The sequence below is a fragment of the Vollenhovia emeryi genome, unplaced genomic scaffold (assembly GCF_000949405.1).
Source record: "Vollenhovia emeryi isolate VEMERY1.0 unplaced genomic scaffold, V.emery_V1.0 DF939140.1, whole genome shotgun sequence".
NCBI classification, from domain to species: Eukaryota; Metazoa; Arthropoda; class Insecta; order Hymenoptera; family Formicidae; genus Vollenhovia; species Vollenhovia emeryi.
Genome location: NW_011967226.1, coordinates 779,185 through 795,304, shown reverse-complemented (window position 1 = coordinate 795,304; position 16,120 = coordinate 779,185). Strand labels below are relative to the sequence as shown.

General features: G+C 47.2%; 1 protein-coding gene across 3 annotated transcripts in view; it reads right to left on the bottom strand.

The window, feature by feature from the left end:
* Positions 1–14,668, bottom strand: part of LOC105567126 (glutamate receptor 1) — a 229,077-nt gene extending 214,409 nt beyond the window's left edge. For 2 of the 3 annotated variants that reach the window (XM_012021706.1, XM_012021705.1), the window contains exon 1: positions 11,749–12,052. In XM_012021706.1, the coding sequence (XP_011877096.1) occupies positions 11,749–11,995 (247 nt within the window). In that variant the 5' untranslated portion in view covers positions 11,996–12,052. Of the gene's footprint in view, positions 1–11,748; positions 12,053–13,162; positions 13,199–14,616 lie in introns of those variants that run through there. The other variant, XM_012021707.1, reaches the window with a different exon arrangement.
* Between the last annotated feature and the right edge of the window lie 1,452 nt (positions 14,669–16,120).

Here is a 16,120-nt window from a genome sequence, read left to right as displayed (position 1 = left end):
TCCCTATTCCGACCGCTTCATCTCGAGTGCCCCGGCATCGCTCTAGTTTAACGTACTTTTGGGTACTCTTTCCGGGCCAGAAATATGGTACATCTGGGGATCCTGGTGGCCGCGCGGCCGAAATTTGTGGAAACAATATGCAAAAGCTGCACGCCGCGACTGAATTTGTGGTAACGGTATGCAAAGCCCCGGCGCGCGCGCCGGTCCCACAGCTTCAAGATGCCCGCGCGCGACTTTCCGAAACGACGCCGCGTAAAAGTGTAATGTCAATTTTCGGACGGGGAATGTACATAGTCGCGCTTGATACATTTTTCAGGGCGCTCGATCGAAAAGTTGCGAATGACATTTACGACACGTTATTATATATCGGGAGCGATACGGGAGGGCGAGGTATATATCCGAAGCCCGGTGTGACGGTCGCAAATAAAGCTGTCTCGGATGATTCAGGGAGCGCCTCAGTCTCGGGTTTACTACTCTGAAGGAGAGAAGAGGTTCTTAAAAATATTAACCGCTCCGAAAAGCGCGGGACCATCCCCCTCCCCCTCGTTTTCACTCCTTTTCCCTCCCTTCCTCTCGCACCGCGCCTTTTCGGTGCCACGTAACAAACTGTTTCTACAGCCCCGTTATCATCTTTCCGGCTGAGGACAGTCGCGGAGAGGACGCGCGAGAGAGGAGGACGATCCGAACACGATGAGGAAGGAGAGGACGGAGCCCAGGAACAAGAACAGGATTAATGGGCCGTCGTATCACGCACGGTGGGCGATAAAATATCGTAGGAAATATCCTCTGGCCGTGTAGAGAGTCTTGGCCATCCGTGGAATTTACTCCCCGCGCGATATCTACTATCTTAGATAATCTCCGCCATTAAAGGCCACCGGCCGGATACTGCTCACTCTCTCTATCTCGTTCGCAGCTTTACGATAAAAGCTTATGCGCTACGCCAAATTCCGTCGTTATTACAAGAATGCTCATTCTACCCGCGAGAGAGGCACTTACAGTAAATACCGCTCGCTCGGTAGAAACAATGCGGCGATACACATTATGGGATTAATATCGTCTCGCGCGAGCCCGTCGTTTCCCTGTAAAATTGTATATCGAGTCTCTTCCGATGCGTTCCCCGTCGTACATCGTGTCCGTAACGCTTTGCAATAATACCGTACCTTGTAACGTGAGACGATAAACACGAAATGAACGCGGGGTTATCGCATCAATCTCCACTTGGCATTCATTTTACAATCGCGACGCGATTGACGGACGACAATGGCATAACGTTACAACTTATTCCAAATACTGCGCTGCACCGTAAAACGCTTCTATCGTCGCTGTTATTAGCCGGGAACGTCATCGCGTCAATACCTTTGCAAGTTATCCTTTAGACGTCGCATTTCTCTCCGGCTTTATCCATCAGACGTCGAATATCCCGCAACGCTCGAGATCGGAAAACCGAAATCGTGTGTACTTGATAAATATTTGCGGATCCTTGGGGTAACGGCGTACGCGTGTGGACGTTAAGCCTGCGTGACGGCTCGATCTCGTGTTTCGAAGCCTTCCATGGCGAGTCGTGTATCGCGAGCCACTTTGGACGTCCTGACGTATGGCGTGTAAATACGAATATCGCGCGCGGAACAGTAATGTGGTCCGCAAGGGCCTCGCCGCTCCAGGGAGGGTGGGCGCACCCCTGTCATGTTCCCAAGCCGCAGTGGTCTGCCAAGTGGGATTTTGGTCGTTCCGCCGACCCGCCGACCCGCCGGCTAACTCGTAACAGAGTCACCAAAGCGGCAAAATTACGAGTGGAACGCCAGCTTTTGGATGTTCTTCTTCAACGTGATGCGCGCCGCCTCTCAAAAGAGGCGCCTGCGATCTCTTTCCGCGCCGCGCTTCCCGCTTCCGTTTATTTCTGCTTTCATACACTCCCGTCTAAACCTGAATGGTAGGGTCCGTCGTCGAGGGTCGGGAAATGATTCCTGTCGCCGACTATACGTAATAGCCACTTCTCGGGATATGACCGCGATCATAAGTTTATTAACACTCGAGCTATATAAAGCGGCTTCCTCCAAATTCGCGTATAGTATAACGATGTTCTAAATTTATGCGAGTCTACAGAGAGCCTTCTGCTCGTTCACGGAAAATTTCATCTGCTTTCTTCACCGCAGAATCCTAATTAAGCATTACGGTGAAACGCTCGTAGACGAACGGTTAAACGGTTCGATTGGCAATTAGATCGTAGACTTTAATTCACGTCGGTTCCATTATTAATGAGGTGACGGAAAGCACGTAAGTGAGGAAATTTTGAAAAATGCTGCTTATCTCGTGAGGAAACGACGCGCATTACACCGGCATACGCTACGCCTATTTCTTGAACAAACGACTATCAGCAGCCACGAGAATTCTCGAGGTACGTGACTCGGGTACAAACAGAAGAAGATGGTACCCAGCGCGACAATGCGGTGTTCTTGCACGAACGACGTATTACCTCCTCGGGCATTAATCGGTTCGTGATAGCGCGGCAGTGCCGGTAATATAAGCACGATATTACAAAGGCGACGGGTCGGCCGATCTTCGAGACGACGACGTCGCGCTCCTTGTCGCGGCCTTAATTAAATTCCGGCAAAGAATCGGAAGTAGGGAAAAGTTCGGCCTTCCTCCCCGGTGACGGGGTACGACTTGGGCCACACTTGGGTTTTAATAACCGTCCCGGATCCGTGCAAGAAGAAGCTGGCAAATGGCCGTGCGGCGTTGGTGGCGGCTCTGGAAGCGGCCGGGCCAGAGAGAGAGAGAGAGAGAGAGAACAGAGGAGAAGGGTATAGGTACCAACCCGAGCGGAGTCAAGCATCGATCCCCCTATTCCTGTCCCATTCCTGGTCTCTCTTCCTCTCTCTCTCTTCCACCATTTCCTCACGCAACCACCGACACATCCCCGTCGTCTCGCCACCTCTTCGTCCTCCCGTTTCTCCGTCTTTCCCGCTTTTACTCGTATGCCACCGCGTTTCGACGTTTCTCTCGAAAAGCTCACACGTGCCTTATGTCTCCCTTACCATCGCGGAGACTCTTTCCGCCTGCTTTTTGCCCCAGTCGGCTCTCACGGTAATTCTTTTTCCCTCTTTCTGCCCCCGCCTATCTATCTATCTACACGTATCTCCTCCTCTTCGTCCTCTTCCATCCTACCTACTCGTTTGCCGATCTATCCCTGATTTTTCTCTCGCGGTTCACTTTCGCCCCTTTTTTTCCCCTCCATCGTCCTCTGACTACTTCCTGTGCAAACGTCCCCAAGTCGATCTATGACATTACCGCTTGCTCCCGCGCTACTTCCTCTCCGACTGATTCCGCCAAAGCCGGCGCGCCTGCTTCCACCTCGTCTTTTATTTCCCACTACCTTTACCGCGCGATATCCCCGCCAGTCCAACCCCAACGCCGCTAACCCCTCCGCAATCTTCACGGCAGACGGTGCGATATCTTGCGTAACCACGGCAGCTTATCGCTAAGGGAGAATTTTTTCCCGCCGACCTTGGCTCTCGGAAACTTTTTAATCGCTCTCTCCCGATTGTGTAAACAGAATGTAACGATACAGTATTTACAGCATCCTTTCCTTACGGCAAAGGAAACTTTTCATTTCAGATGTGCGTTCGAGAACGTCAAATGTAGAATAACGCGTCATAATCGCGAGCCATGTATGAATTTACCATAGATACTGAGGGGCCTATTTTGTAGATGCCAAACAACATCATTACGCGCCCTACACAGCTTTCCTATCTGCGCAAAGCGCGCAATCACGTCGCCAACGTCTACAGAATAGGCCCCTAATGAAAAGTATAGAATGACAGATAATTTTGTCCACAATTCTTTTGGAATATTATAGAAAATGTTCTATATTCACTGTTCCTGCCGTGTACAACACGACACTTTGCGTTAGCTTCCAATAATGTTATGCGTGTTAACACCTGAGTTGAATCACGACTTCGACACATGACATCTACCTGTTTAATGCACTGAGAAAAATTTCCATCGGATAAACCAATTAGTGGGCATTGGTGTACAAGATTTTGGTCAGCGGTTTCCCCCACGCTCTTGCATCAACCACGACAATTGTCTGACAGTTTTGTAAATCTCTCCTACATCAATACCGTAAATTCTTACTTTACTTCTCAATCTTTATACTTCTGACTTGAATTTTCGTAACTCATATATCGTGTAACTCACTTGTGTATCAACTCTTTATTAAAGCTGTTTGTAATTTCTTTGCTAGATCACTAGAAAATGACCAGAAACCATGGTCGAAACGTTGCGAGTTTTAACATAAAAATTTGCCAGACATGGTCAAGTAATATTCTGAAGTTATCATAGCAAAATTGTAGGGCTCTGCTCTATACGTGGCATGGCATGACTTGCATAACGTAATTTTATATTTACTTGCACGTAATTTTATCTTCAAACTTTTTAACAAAATAAGTAAAAAAATAACACACGTGTTATTCCGTTTCCGTCATTACGTTGAATTAGATGCGCCGCGGACGCGGAGCAGCATTTTATGTGTACGCCACGAAAACGATTGGTCAGACATTTCCGAAACGCGTATATATTTCAGTATCGTGGAAGAGCTGTTCGAGTTACATTCGGCGGTCGAGCCACTGACATTTTCCACTGCGAGCTATCATAGATAACGTATATGCGGTATCCGTATGCGAGAGGAGAAGACACGGATGCAGACTTGTACCTAACGGTAACGTTATTCCTATATGCCACGGAAGATACATGCCACATCGCGAGCAAACATGCGCGCGTATACACAGTCGAAAAATACACGAGCGAGATGCGTGCGCGACTCTTGTGGAAATAACTACGTGGGGGTTTCGAAACGCAATCAATTGGATGAAAAGTCGATCGGATAGTCGTATGATATAGCTAGCTATTAAATTTAATATGCTTTCATCTCTCCTAAGCGTACTTTGATATTCAGCTTCCCCCCCCCTCTCTCTCTCTCTCTCTCTCTCTCTTTTTATAAGAACAAATAATATTTCCGAAAGGATAATTAGAGCAAAACGATACCCAAGGAGCCAAGGCGAGAACGCGTAATATTTGAGAATTAAAAGAAACATTGTATCGTATACCCAATAAAAGTAATTATTTTAACACAATGGGGCACGAGGAAGGTAACTTTATACCTCCACAGCGTAAATGTACACGCAAAGTACACGTAATACCGCGAGCGCGTTGTGTGGATACAATGGTAAGTACGCTTTTCGTAACAATAAGCCCCTATTGGCTGAAAACCCTTACGACGTCTCCTATGAAGACATATCAGCTCCGCGAGGGAAAGCGGCTCGGTAATATCGGATTACTCGCGGTCGTCTCCGATGCTTCCACGCTTCTGCTATTGCCGCAACGATAGTAATGGCGGGCGCAGTCTATAGCGTGACACCGTACGTGGCAGAGGAGTAACGTTATTCCCCGACACGAATAGATATGCATTCCATCGACAAGCAGACCGACGTACATTGTACGGCGAGCGCACGATCCAAGTGCACCGTACGGACATTTCGAAATGTTGTTATAAGCATCCTGTTAAAACGATCAGATGCGCCGCCACCGTGCGGCAACGCGATCAATTGTTTATTAAACAAGAGTCTCGGCGAGCTTGGCGAATTGTTGGGAAAATACGTATTGTTGCGTTTTTCGGCCCTTCGTGAAACAAAGTCCGGAGCAAGGAATGTAGTTTTGCAGCGTCTCCGCTAATAGTAGACGCAGTCAGGGTAAAGAGGATTGCGGAGTAAATTGGATTGAAGTTAAAAACTCGCGATCCAAGTAAATTACAGCCATGGGGCGCAAGAGTAATTGTTTCGTGGCGTCCAAGAGAATTAGTAGACCAAATCGAAGCGGGCGCAAGTAAATCAGTGTTCTTCACTTAAAATCCTATTTACTCGCCATTACAATACGATTTATCAGGCCCTAATAAACCGCATGACGCTCGCATTGTGCCCGAAGAAACAGTCAGAATTAATAGGGACGTCGCGAAAGTGCTCGCCGAGTTACAGACCCGCGCGGATTATCCCGGCGACTTTTATCTCCATTCCGCAACAAAGCCGCGTAATTCTCTTTTCCCGGCGGGACGCGTGGTAACAAACATGCACGTTCATATTTGCGACAACACATACGTTTTTTTGCTCCCCCTACGCGCGACTTGCGCTCTTATTAGCTAACCGGGGGCGGCGGTCGGCGCTGCAAATTGACCGCGTAAGCGCGACCGATAGCGCGTCTCGAAACGTACGCCGGTAAAGCGAATCAGCTGAAACACGATTGCGCCGCGGAAATGAAACCGCGGAATCTTCGGCCGCGGCGAATTTCGGAAATTCGCCGGCTCGAATTTCTATATTAATAGCTTTAGCGCAGAGAACGCGGACGGCCGCTGTGCACCGAGCGCGAATGCCGATGGCGCGCTGGAGGGCGCGATTCACAGAGAGAGGGCATACCGTGCAGCGGCGCGTCGTGTTCAACCTCGGCGGAATACGCGTCGATGACCGTATACGAGGGCCAGCGGTTTTGTCATTCTAATAGGGAGGGCAATGCATCAATTATAGAAACACAGAGCAGCCCGGGCTTGGCATTACACGGCCGGCGAATAACGCGACCCGATTGCGCGCGATTATGCGAACAATAAATTGGCAGTCGGATGCACCACGCACGAGACATTCCGACGTTTCAACGTGCTCGCGTCGAACGCCTCTCCTTTGTGCCGATCGCAATAAGGATAATAGGGGAATTCTTGCTGCGCGGGCGCCAACGCTCGTTTAATTTTCATACCTCGACAGCGTGCGGATATCAGCGTGCAACTAAATCATTTTCCACGTCTCGAGACATTTGCAATTTTAATATCTTGATTATTAACAAAGTTCTCAAAGTCCATTACAGGCGTTAAGCAGACCTTTTGTGTTGCGTTGCTTCCCAGCCAGGTATGCACGAGTGAGTCGTGATTACGCAATTAAATAACTTTTTTCCCGCCGCCCCCCCCCTCCCCTCCACCCCCCCGGTGTGTATCGAGACGTAAGAAAATTACCCGCATAGTTTTGAGAACTCATTTCGGCCGTTTGACCATTAAATCGCTCGCCGTTCTCAAACGGCGGTAGCGGATACTTGGACGGCGCAGCGGCAAGAATTTCCTCTCTCTCCGACTCTCGTTTTAACTCCGCGCAATACCTCGGACGCACGAAAATTCGATTTCGCCTTCCTATCTGCCGGCCTCTGGCAACGGGAGGCAAATTCTTCGGCAGTGTGCAAGGCGAGGCACGATGGAAAGGCTACGGGCACACGGTCCTGTCTCCCTTGTCTGCCAGCGCCGTGCTATTAATCGCATTAGGCGACCGACGGGTCTGCTTGAGTGGTAGATGCCCTCGCCTTCCTTCACAAAGGCATCGCACGCCAGTATCTTCAACCGTGTACCACGATACGGCCCAGTGGATGCGCATTCTGGGTACATATCAATCACATACCAAGGACGTTTAGAGTTCCGTTCCTGTCACTCGATTAAATCTTTTAATAATCTCTAACGCGCCGAAAAAGAGAAACGTGTCGGTCGCGCGTTAGAAAAATATCCTCTCCCCTTATCTCGTTGAAAGAGCGATAACAGCTCGCCGGGAAGCTATTAGTTTTATCGGAATATTTGCCTAATGTCAATCTTAAGTGTCGACAACGGCCACGATTCGATATTTTTAATAAAAAAAGAAACAATATAAATCGTGTACAATGTTTTACAAGCCACTTCCAAGTTATATGTTACGATGTGGAACGCATTATGCAAAGTGAAAATGTAAAGAAGAGGAGTTTGATTTCGAGAATATTGTGCAAGTGGGTCAACTTCTTTTGAATACAGAGTTTTATCGTTCTCTTGTCTTCAAAGACTGTTTTCAAAGGCTCGCGAGACACGCGGGAAAGCGAGATTAACCCTGCAAGTCTTGTGAAGATTTCTCGCGTAAAAAATATATTAATGATCATAATTGGCACGGGGAAAAAAATGTTGTCAGCTGTGATTAAAGAGGTCCCTGATTAAGCTTTTGCACTTAAACAAGCGAGTGTCGTCGCAATGCTCGCTAATGTGGAACGTCTCTTCTTTGAAGATGCTGAACCGCGAAAAATGTGCTGACAAAATATTCAGTTAAATATGAAGACGTCGATTAAGTAAATGAATGCGGGAGAAAATTTTCCTTTCCCGCTTGAAGAATGTGCATTTTAAATTTGGCAAAATCATTTTTCTCTTGGCCGAAAACTCCAGTCGACTCAACATCCAATATTGTGAGATATCTCTAAAATTTTGTTACTATTATTCACGATCCCTTTATCACGTCGTATTTAAACGCGCGAATAATGAGTTCTGTGTTGATTTCGCCCTTGCTCGCTTAAAATCACGAAAAGTACCATTTGTGAGAGCACAATCGCGCGATACTATTTTAGCGCCACTTTATGGCGCAACTAAAAAGAAAATCTAAAAATCTCGCTTTTACGAATGCACGCTCGCGCGCGCATTAATTTTACAGCTTTAATGAAAAAACGTAAGCGCGCGACGCGCGTACGTCGCCGTTAATATTAACTGGAGCGTTGATACCCGATGCGTCGTAAATCGGGGTCAACCGTCTACCTGCCTGCCGCGACGTGTGCTTTCACTATCCCTTTCGCATAATTCCGCCAAAAGTATACGGTGCGCGGTGTCTTTGAAGTGCAGACGGTGCGCGATGAGGAGGAGAAGCGTGACCCGCGCGTGCGGCATAATTTGAGCGAGGCAACGAACCCTCTCCGCGCGCCGACTGTGTCGACGTCTCTCGTGCCACAATCTTCCTCGTCTTTTCGTCGACTTACCCGCCGTACCCGGGCTTCTCCTCTCGCATAACTGCGGAGGAGAGAGAGACGCCGTCATTTCTATAGACATTCATTATTCACTACTCGCTCAACGTGCTTCTCTCGCAACCCTTTCTCTCCTCACCATCGTCCCTCTTTATCCGACACACTCTCCTCCTCCCTTCGATACCCGATCCGATATGTACCTATTTCTCTTTCTCTCTCCGGTTCCGCTACCTTTCAGTTTCTCTATTTCCCACCATCGAGGCTCTGCCGCGTCCGTTAAAATCGGCAACGGCGATAATCCGGCGAGCTTTTAAACGAGCATCGTTCGCCGTTCTACAGGCGATGGACTTTGTTGAAGGATTTCTGATCGACGAAAGAGCCAGCGGAGAAGAAAGAAAGGGGACGGGGAGCGTCGACGAGCCTGGCGAGAGGCGGAATATTTCATGAGAACGACGGTAAACGTTCGCGCGCGGTAATCCATCGGGGCAGTAATGTTTTGCACAATTCATACGGAGCCACGCTAAACGCTTTTTGATGACTCCATTTAATTACAATACGCTTCGATTTTCGAGCGTGTGCGAAGCAGGTGCGCATTCGTAGAATCGATTAAATTGCGCTGCGCCATTCGTTACGGTGTTATTTCCATAGCTTTATTTTCACGCAGTTGCTCTGCTTAAAAAAAAACTCCCCCCGTGAGATACACACGGCTAATATTTAACAGCTCCTACAGTGATCGTTATCAATTTTACGATACCGCGATGCCCCTCGCGATTCGGTGATTCGCGCACGATAAGCAGTTTACCGCATCCTAGTTAATTGCTTTGGCATTATGATACGGGAGAAGCTTATAGATAAGTCGTGTAAATTCTCATTCAGATGCAATTACAGTGCTGAATAACACATGATGGCTCCGCAATCCAAACTGATCGGTAAACATCGGCGGAATTAATTTTCGACTACGCAAGATAATATACGGCTATGGAAGGTAAGCTGTTACACGGATCTAGAGCGGCGTATCGAATTAAAAATATCGAGTATTTATATACGTATAGCGCTGTGAAACGCTTCAAATACAGGCGCGCTGGTACAATCAATTGATTAACCGCTATTACTATATTACACATACGCGCACTGCAATCTCGACGTGTCGATATATTCCGCTGCAACGTAGCGACCACGTTGAGTACACATCAAATATCGTAATATCATATCCGTCGAAAACAGATGGTCGCGAAAAATACTGTTTGTACTTGTAATATTGGTAATGATGCGAACTTGGACAATATTTACGCGGATCGTGCGTTGAAATATAAATAAACGTATCGCAAAGGTACGTAAAAAGTTAAACATTCAACCAAGTTACTAACGATTAAAAAAAATATTTTGTAAGCTTCCAATATTTATCAGGATGAAACTGCGCCCGCTAGTATTTATGCCGTCTGTATATTTTTCGAGAGTATCGTTTCGGTCGCTTGCAAAAATGCGCGTATTTTTTCCCCCCGCCGTAAAACTCGATCGGCGGGGCCGGCGAAAAAATTTCCGCGGGCGAGCCCGAGATCGTTACGGTATGTCAAAGTTCGGCTTCTCCCAATGAGAAACTTTCACGAATCGCCCGCCCCCCGTCTTTTCTTTACGCGCTTTTTGGCTTGTTATTTTCCCCTATCGTCCTATTTTCAAATCGTAAAACGGGATTGATACGCGAAGCCGTTCTAGTTAAATTATTCATGTATAAGAAACTCGTCCCGCAAAACACGACATTTTTCAAAACATCAGCAATTTTCCTCCAGTTCCCTCTTTAAGAGGATGAAAAAGAATTTATAATTCCTGACTTGACTCCGAGTATATTTTTTACGGTAGCAATTTCTTCGATAACGCTACGAATATATACGCGTACGTAAATCGGCACATGTATTGACAAATTAATAGATAAATGGAATAATCCAATTTCAAGTCATCGTGGAAAGGAGATTTTTAACAGATTTTCGACAAATATTGAAATTAATCACTACAATGTGTCAAAGGCATATTGTAAAAAAACCCTTGACGTATTGTTCAAATTTGGTTATTAAAGACGGATTAAATCTTGTTCGCTCTCAATATTTTCCCTACGTTACGATAACAAAATTAGACTACGTCTTGTATAAAAATTAACCTTAAAAAGTGCTATTGTTTTTGCCCTCGCGAAGAAGCAACAACGGTAATAGAGTTCCAAATATTGAAAAAAAAACAACAAGTTTAGTTGCATTTCGTTTTGCAGAACGCACTTTCATACCATAACGATATCGTTACGGAGGCAACGTAAACAACATGTGAAATAGGAAACGTTCTTTTGACTACTACATCATACGATATCGATAGAATTTTGCTCTCCCAGTTTTATTATTCTCCCGGTTTTATTAATGTTTCTCGTGTAGCCCGGCACATCAACCATCGCGCGCGTAGAAAAATATTATTTCACGCATTAAAATATCGCACAATGGTGCGCCAATTCGAGCGCTGTAATTAAGTGCGCCACGATTGAAATAATGGCGCTGCGAGGTAGCGATCGCGTAACGTCATGCATCGCGAAATTATTTATTCTGCCGCAATTTTTCTATCGTACGCGATCGGACGATGATGTTGCCCCGGAGGAGGAGGAGGAGGAGGAGCCGATATTATTATTGGAGCATGCTGTGCGCCAGTATTTAGAATACATAAGCGAACGGTATGTTTGCACACGGCGGCTATGTATACCCCCGAGTTCAGTAACCCTTCTGCCGACGGCAGACGTGCTCGACGAGGTTGAGCCCGGCGAGCACTCGACTCGGCGCGTCTCTCTCGCGCGTAACGTCTATAGCTGTAAGTTCGGTAGCACTCGGGACTCCCGGCGCGGCGCTCCGTGTATACGGCGATAACGATGTGCAACACACAAACAACGCTCACCGATGGGAATCTTCTCAGGAAACGCCGCGGGCACCAGGAGGACCAGGAGGACGGTTAAGGCCATGGTCATCATCGTGGCAGTAGATGTTAGTCTGCTGATTCTACCGGCACCAGTGTTTCTCGCGTTTATCTCGGCGCTCCCGGAAACGGTCGGCGCGGCGGCGGTAATGAGAGAAACCGCGGTGGCGCGACGAGGCCGCCGTCGCGACGAGGGTGGTCCACCCGTCTCGTCAACAACCGGGAGCATCTTTCGAGCTCCGTGGTCTGACACAAACTACTGTACTCCACTCGGCGTGAACTCGGTCTCTCCTGAACCGCCCCAGCATCCCTCTCGTCCTCTCCCACCCTCTCTACGCTCGCGCGCGCGTCTCTCTCTCTCTCTCGCTCCCGCGCTCTCTGGTTCGTGGACCCCTTAACCAGCAGCCACCCTCCCGTCAGTCGTGTTTCTCGCCCACCCCACCGACGCAAGCGTTGCAGCGCTCTCGCTCTCGCTCTCGATCCACCACCCCCGGACCCGTACCCTTCGTCGCGACTTCCGCCACCACCGACGGCAAGCATCCCCCGTCTCCCTCCCCCTGCCCACCCGGGGCGGGAGGGCGCTCCATCCTCTCTCCCTCTGTCGCGCCCTCGTGCTTCACCACGGTAGTTCGGGGTGGAAGCGTACGTTTAACGCGCATGTTACGATAGTCGCGGCGCGCGTGTTCGTCTCGGAAATATTCCACGCACCTGCCGACTGGCGCCACGCCGCTACCGATACCGCCACCGATACCCTACCGATATCCCGCCGCATCGCGTCGGGATAAACCGACTATCTATCGGCCGAAATTAAAGCGCGAGTATATTTTTGCGACTCTTCATTAGCCGACCGACTCGACTGGGCTCGATTCCGCTTGGCCGCGCGGCATCGCGATTCGCCTACGCCCCAAGAGCTCGATTGCATCGAGATATGTAATCGGGGTAAACGCAATATAGGTGCGTCGAATTATGAAGAATGAAACATCTCGGCAGAGATGGAGAAGTCAAGGCAGTCGTTAAATATTCAAACGCAACATGTAAATTTAAGTTTCTTAGAATGCGATGAGTTTCCTCGGAATGTTACTTTTTTGCGAGGTGCTTGGCAAAAAATGCAGAGAAAATGGCAACATTTTTATTAAATTTTAAAACAATCTTTCTTCTCTATAAAATTGTTAACTGTTATTTTTTACCAGGCTTACTCTATATTCGAAATATTTGTTAGCATTTTTACTCGTTGCTCGCACTAATTGTACGATAGCTCCACAAAATATGAAACACAGGGGAACGATTTTTAATTCTCCATTTTCTTTCTGACATTTTTCACTTACGCACGTGTATATTTAACATCATTTTCCAGTGTATTGTCTTGTAAGTTAAAATAATTGACAATTCAACTTACCGATCTGATGCGCGGCGGCGGAATTGTCAGCACAATCTGAAAAGTACAAAGACAATTATAAATTCGGCGTCTAAATGATTAACGTACGAATTGAATCTTTCATTAATTTTTTTTGGATACGCAGTAAAAAATAAAATGTTAATGTTAACGTTTCTCACAAAAAGTCCACTCTAAATTGTAAGTTAAAGTAACGTTCATCGCGTGTGTTACTTTTTGACAAATAATAAATGTTAATTAACCAACGGACAGGAAAATTCTTCAGGCTCGCCAGCAATAATTAACGACATCAAGTTTTCTCGACCGTATCCGGCAATTTTTATGTTTAAACATCGCTACGTTTCGACATTGACATACGCGAGTCTACGTATACGACGATCTCAGGTAACACCTCTAACAATTATAATTTTTGTAACTGTGAACTTAATATCTCGGACTTGTTTACTTTATTTATGTGTTAATTTGTAAATCTCTAATTTGTATTGTCAGATCGATTGAAAAGGACCCATGGTCGCGAAACGTAGCGATGATTTAAACATAAAAATTCCCAGGTACGGTCAAGAAAGCTTAATGTTACTAATTAATCAACACTGTACTTCACATTTATGTATATTCTTTTAACCATAAGCGTGATGTAATAAAAACAGACAGGGCAAGTAAGCTGTACGAGTAGTTACAGATTAAAATAGCTGAAATAATTGTTAAGAAAGTCGATACTACATGTTTCGGTTGATTTCGTGAAGTAGCTGTGTTAAAAGACCTCAAAATGGTGTGCAATTTTTAAACGACGTACATAAAGTGTCAGGTTATTATGTTAACATAAATGTAACGCATAAAAATGTTACGAAAATAATTTGTTTCATGTTAATTTTACAATGAAATAATAATCGAGTCTCGGTAACACAGGACCATTTTAACATTTCAACAAACGATTTTTTACTGCGTAGAGATATTTTATAAAATAACTGTATATAATTTTTGAAAAGGGACATGTGCAAGCAAACTTTTCTCAAGTTTGATAATCCACGTTTTAATTTAGCGAACAAGCCCACTTTTACGTTAAAAGATGCACATTGTTACACGAAATCTTAACCGTGTCAAATATGCGGTAACAATTAATGCCTACGTACGCGCGCGCATTTAAAATCAATTTGGAGCAGGCGAGCGAGCGCAACAAACACGAGCATGAACAATTCGCCTCGATAAATACGAACGGTGCTGCCGCCGCGCCGGCGGTGCTGCTCGAATTAATGGAAATGAGTTGTTTATTCGTGTTCGTTCGCGCTCGCTCGGCCCAAAACTGGTTGTAAGATACACGCGCACATACAGATTTATGCGTCGCGACGGGCGGCATTACGCATGTATTGGCGCTCAGATTACGCCGCGCGCGCGCGAACTATCGCGGGAGCCGGTTAATTACGCAAGTAACAAGTGTAGTGAATTATTAAATTGCTCACCCACGGTTGTTCCGCCGACGCCCGATGCCTCCCCGGGCCTGCCCCTCCTCTCTTGGCGTGTCTTCCTCGTGGCAACTCACTCGCGAGACACCCGCTAATTACGATGACTGATTGTTCAAGACGATCAGCGGGGACGCTTCAACGACACTCCCGGCGGTAACTGAATAACTCGCTCGCGAAAGGGCGGTTAGGCGCTCGCGCGCGCGCGCGCGCACGCGATGATCGTCGAAACGCGACGCTCGCGAACTTGCGCGGCACTCCCGGCGTTAATCACACATTTCTCACACGCGATGCGCACCGAATTACGCGTCGGCGGGGGAGCAATGCGACGAAAGCACGAGCGGACGATGCCGCGATAAGCTTGACGGCCGCGACGCGGCCGAGCGAAGCGGCGGGCGCGAGGGTACAATGGCGGAACGACGAATTAGCGAAACGCGCGGTCAACTTCACGCGGTAGCCGCGCTGCACCCAGGGTGCTGCCCCCGCCTGCACTTTTCCCGCGTTTCAAATACTCTCGCGTTCTCTGCGCGCGGCGAATGTCCCGTCCCGATGAACGAACGTACGAAAATGATGAGCGTAAGCGGAATGTAAGGCCCGTATGCTCTTTCGTCGATGAAAAGCGCCTCTGAAAGTGGCTCCCAGCCAATCAGAAGACTTATTAGCCGCTTTCGGAGGCGCCTTCGTCTATAAAAGAGGATTCGTAAGGCGAGCCTGACGCTCGAAGAAAACGATTGTTAGCGCGCTGTAGATTTCCGTAAAATTTGTACGCGCCCCGAAATATACAATTTAGTAAAGCCTTCATATACAAATTTCTGTTAAGTGGTTGATAAATATTGACGTGTGACATTAACTATGTTTGTATTTACTGATTAAACGCATCGCCAACGCTGCTCGGTTTAAAGTCAATCCTTTTCGCTGTCGCGATGTTTTGTTAATCACCGAAAACCTTGATTATACGGCCGGCACAACTTTATTCCGACACCGCCAAGTGTCAAGCGAGTCAATTTAACGGTTAATTAAGATCCATCGAGCAGCCCATTAATATACAATCAGATCGGTTTAATATTACACGCGCGACACATTTCGAAATAAATGCGGGACGCCATCGCGACATTCATAATCAATCGATACGTTACAGCGTTCGATTACGTAATTACTTTATACCACGAATTACATCCTTGTTATCTGATCTCGTCATTTACGGAGAATGATCACTCGCGGAGCTACTTTTTCGTCGCGTTTCGAGAAACAGATGAATTCAATTACGCGGACCGACGAGAGCTAATCGTTCGTAAGAAACGATCGCATCTCGGGACGGGAAAACGAGACGATGCACAGAGCCGGGCTTACGACCTGCTCCTCCGAGAGCCAGCGTGTGAATGATAACAGAATGACCCGGCTTTGGCGTCGCGGCGACGGTCGACCTTGTGTATAACACATGCGTGACGCCTCGGATAAATCGTGGCGCGGTACTGAACGTATTCGCGGGGAAGATTAATTCGCA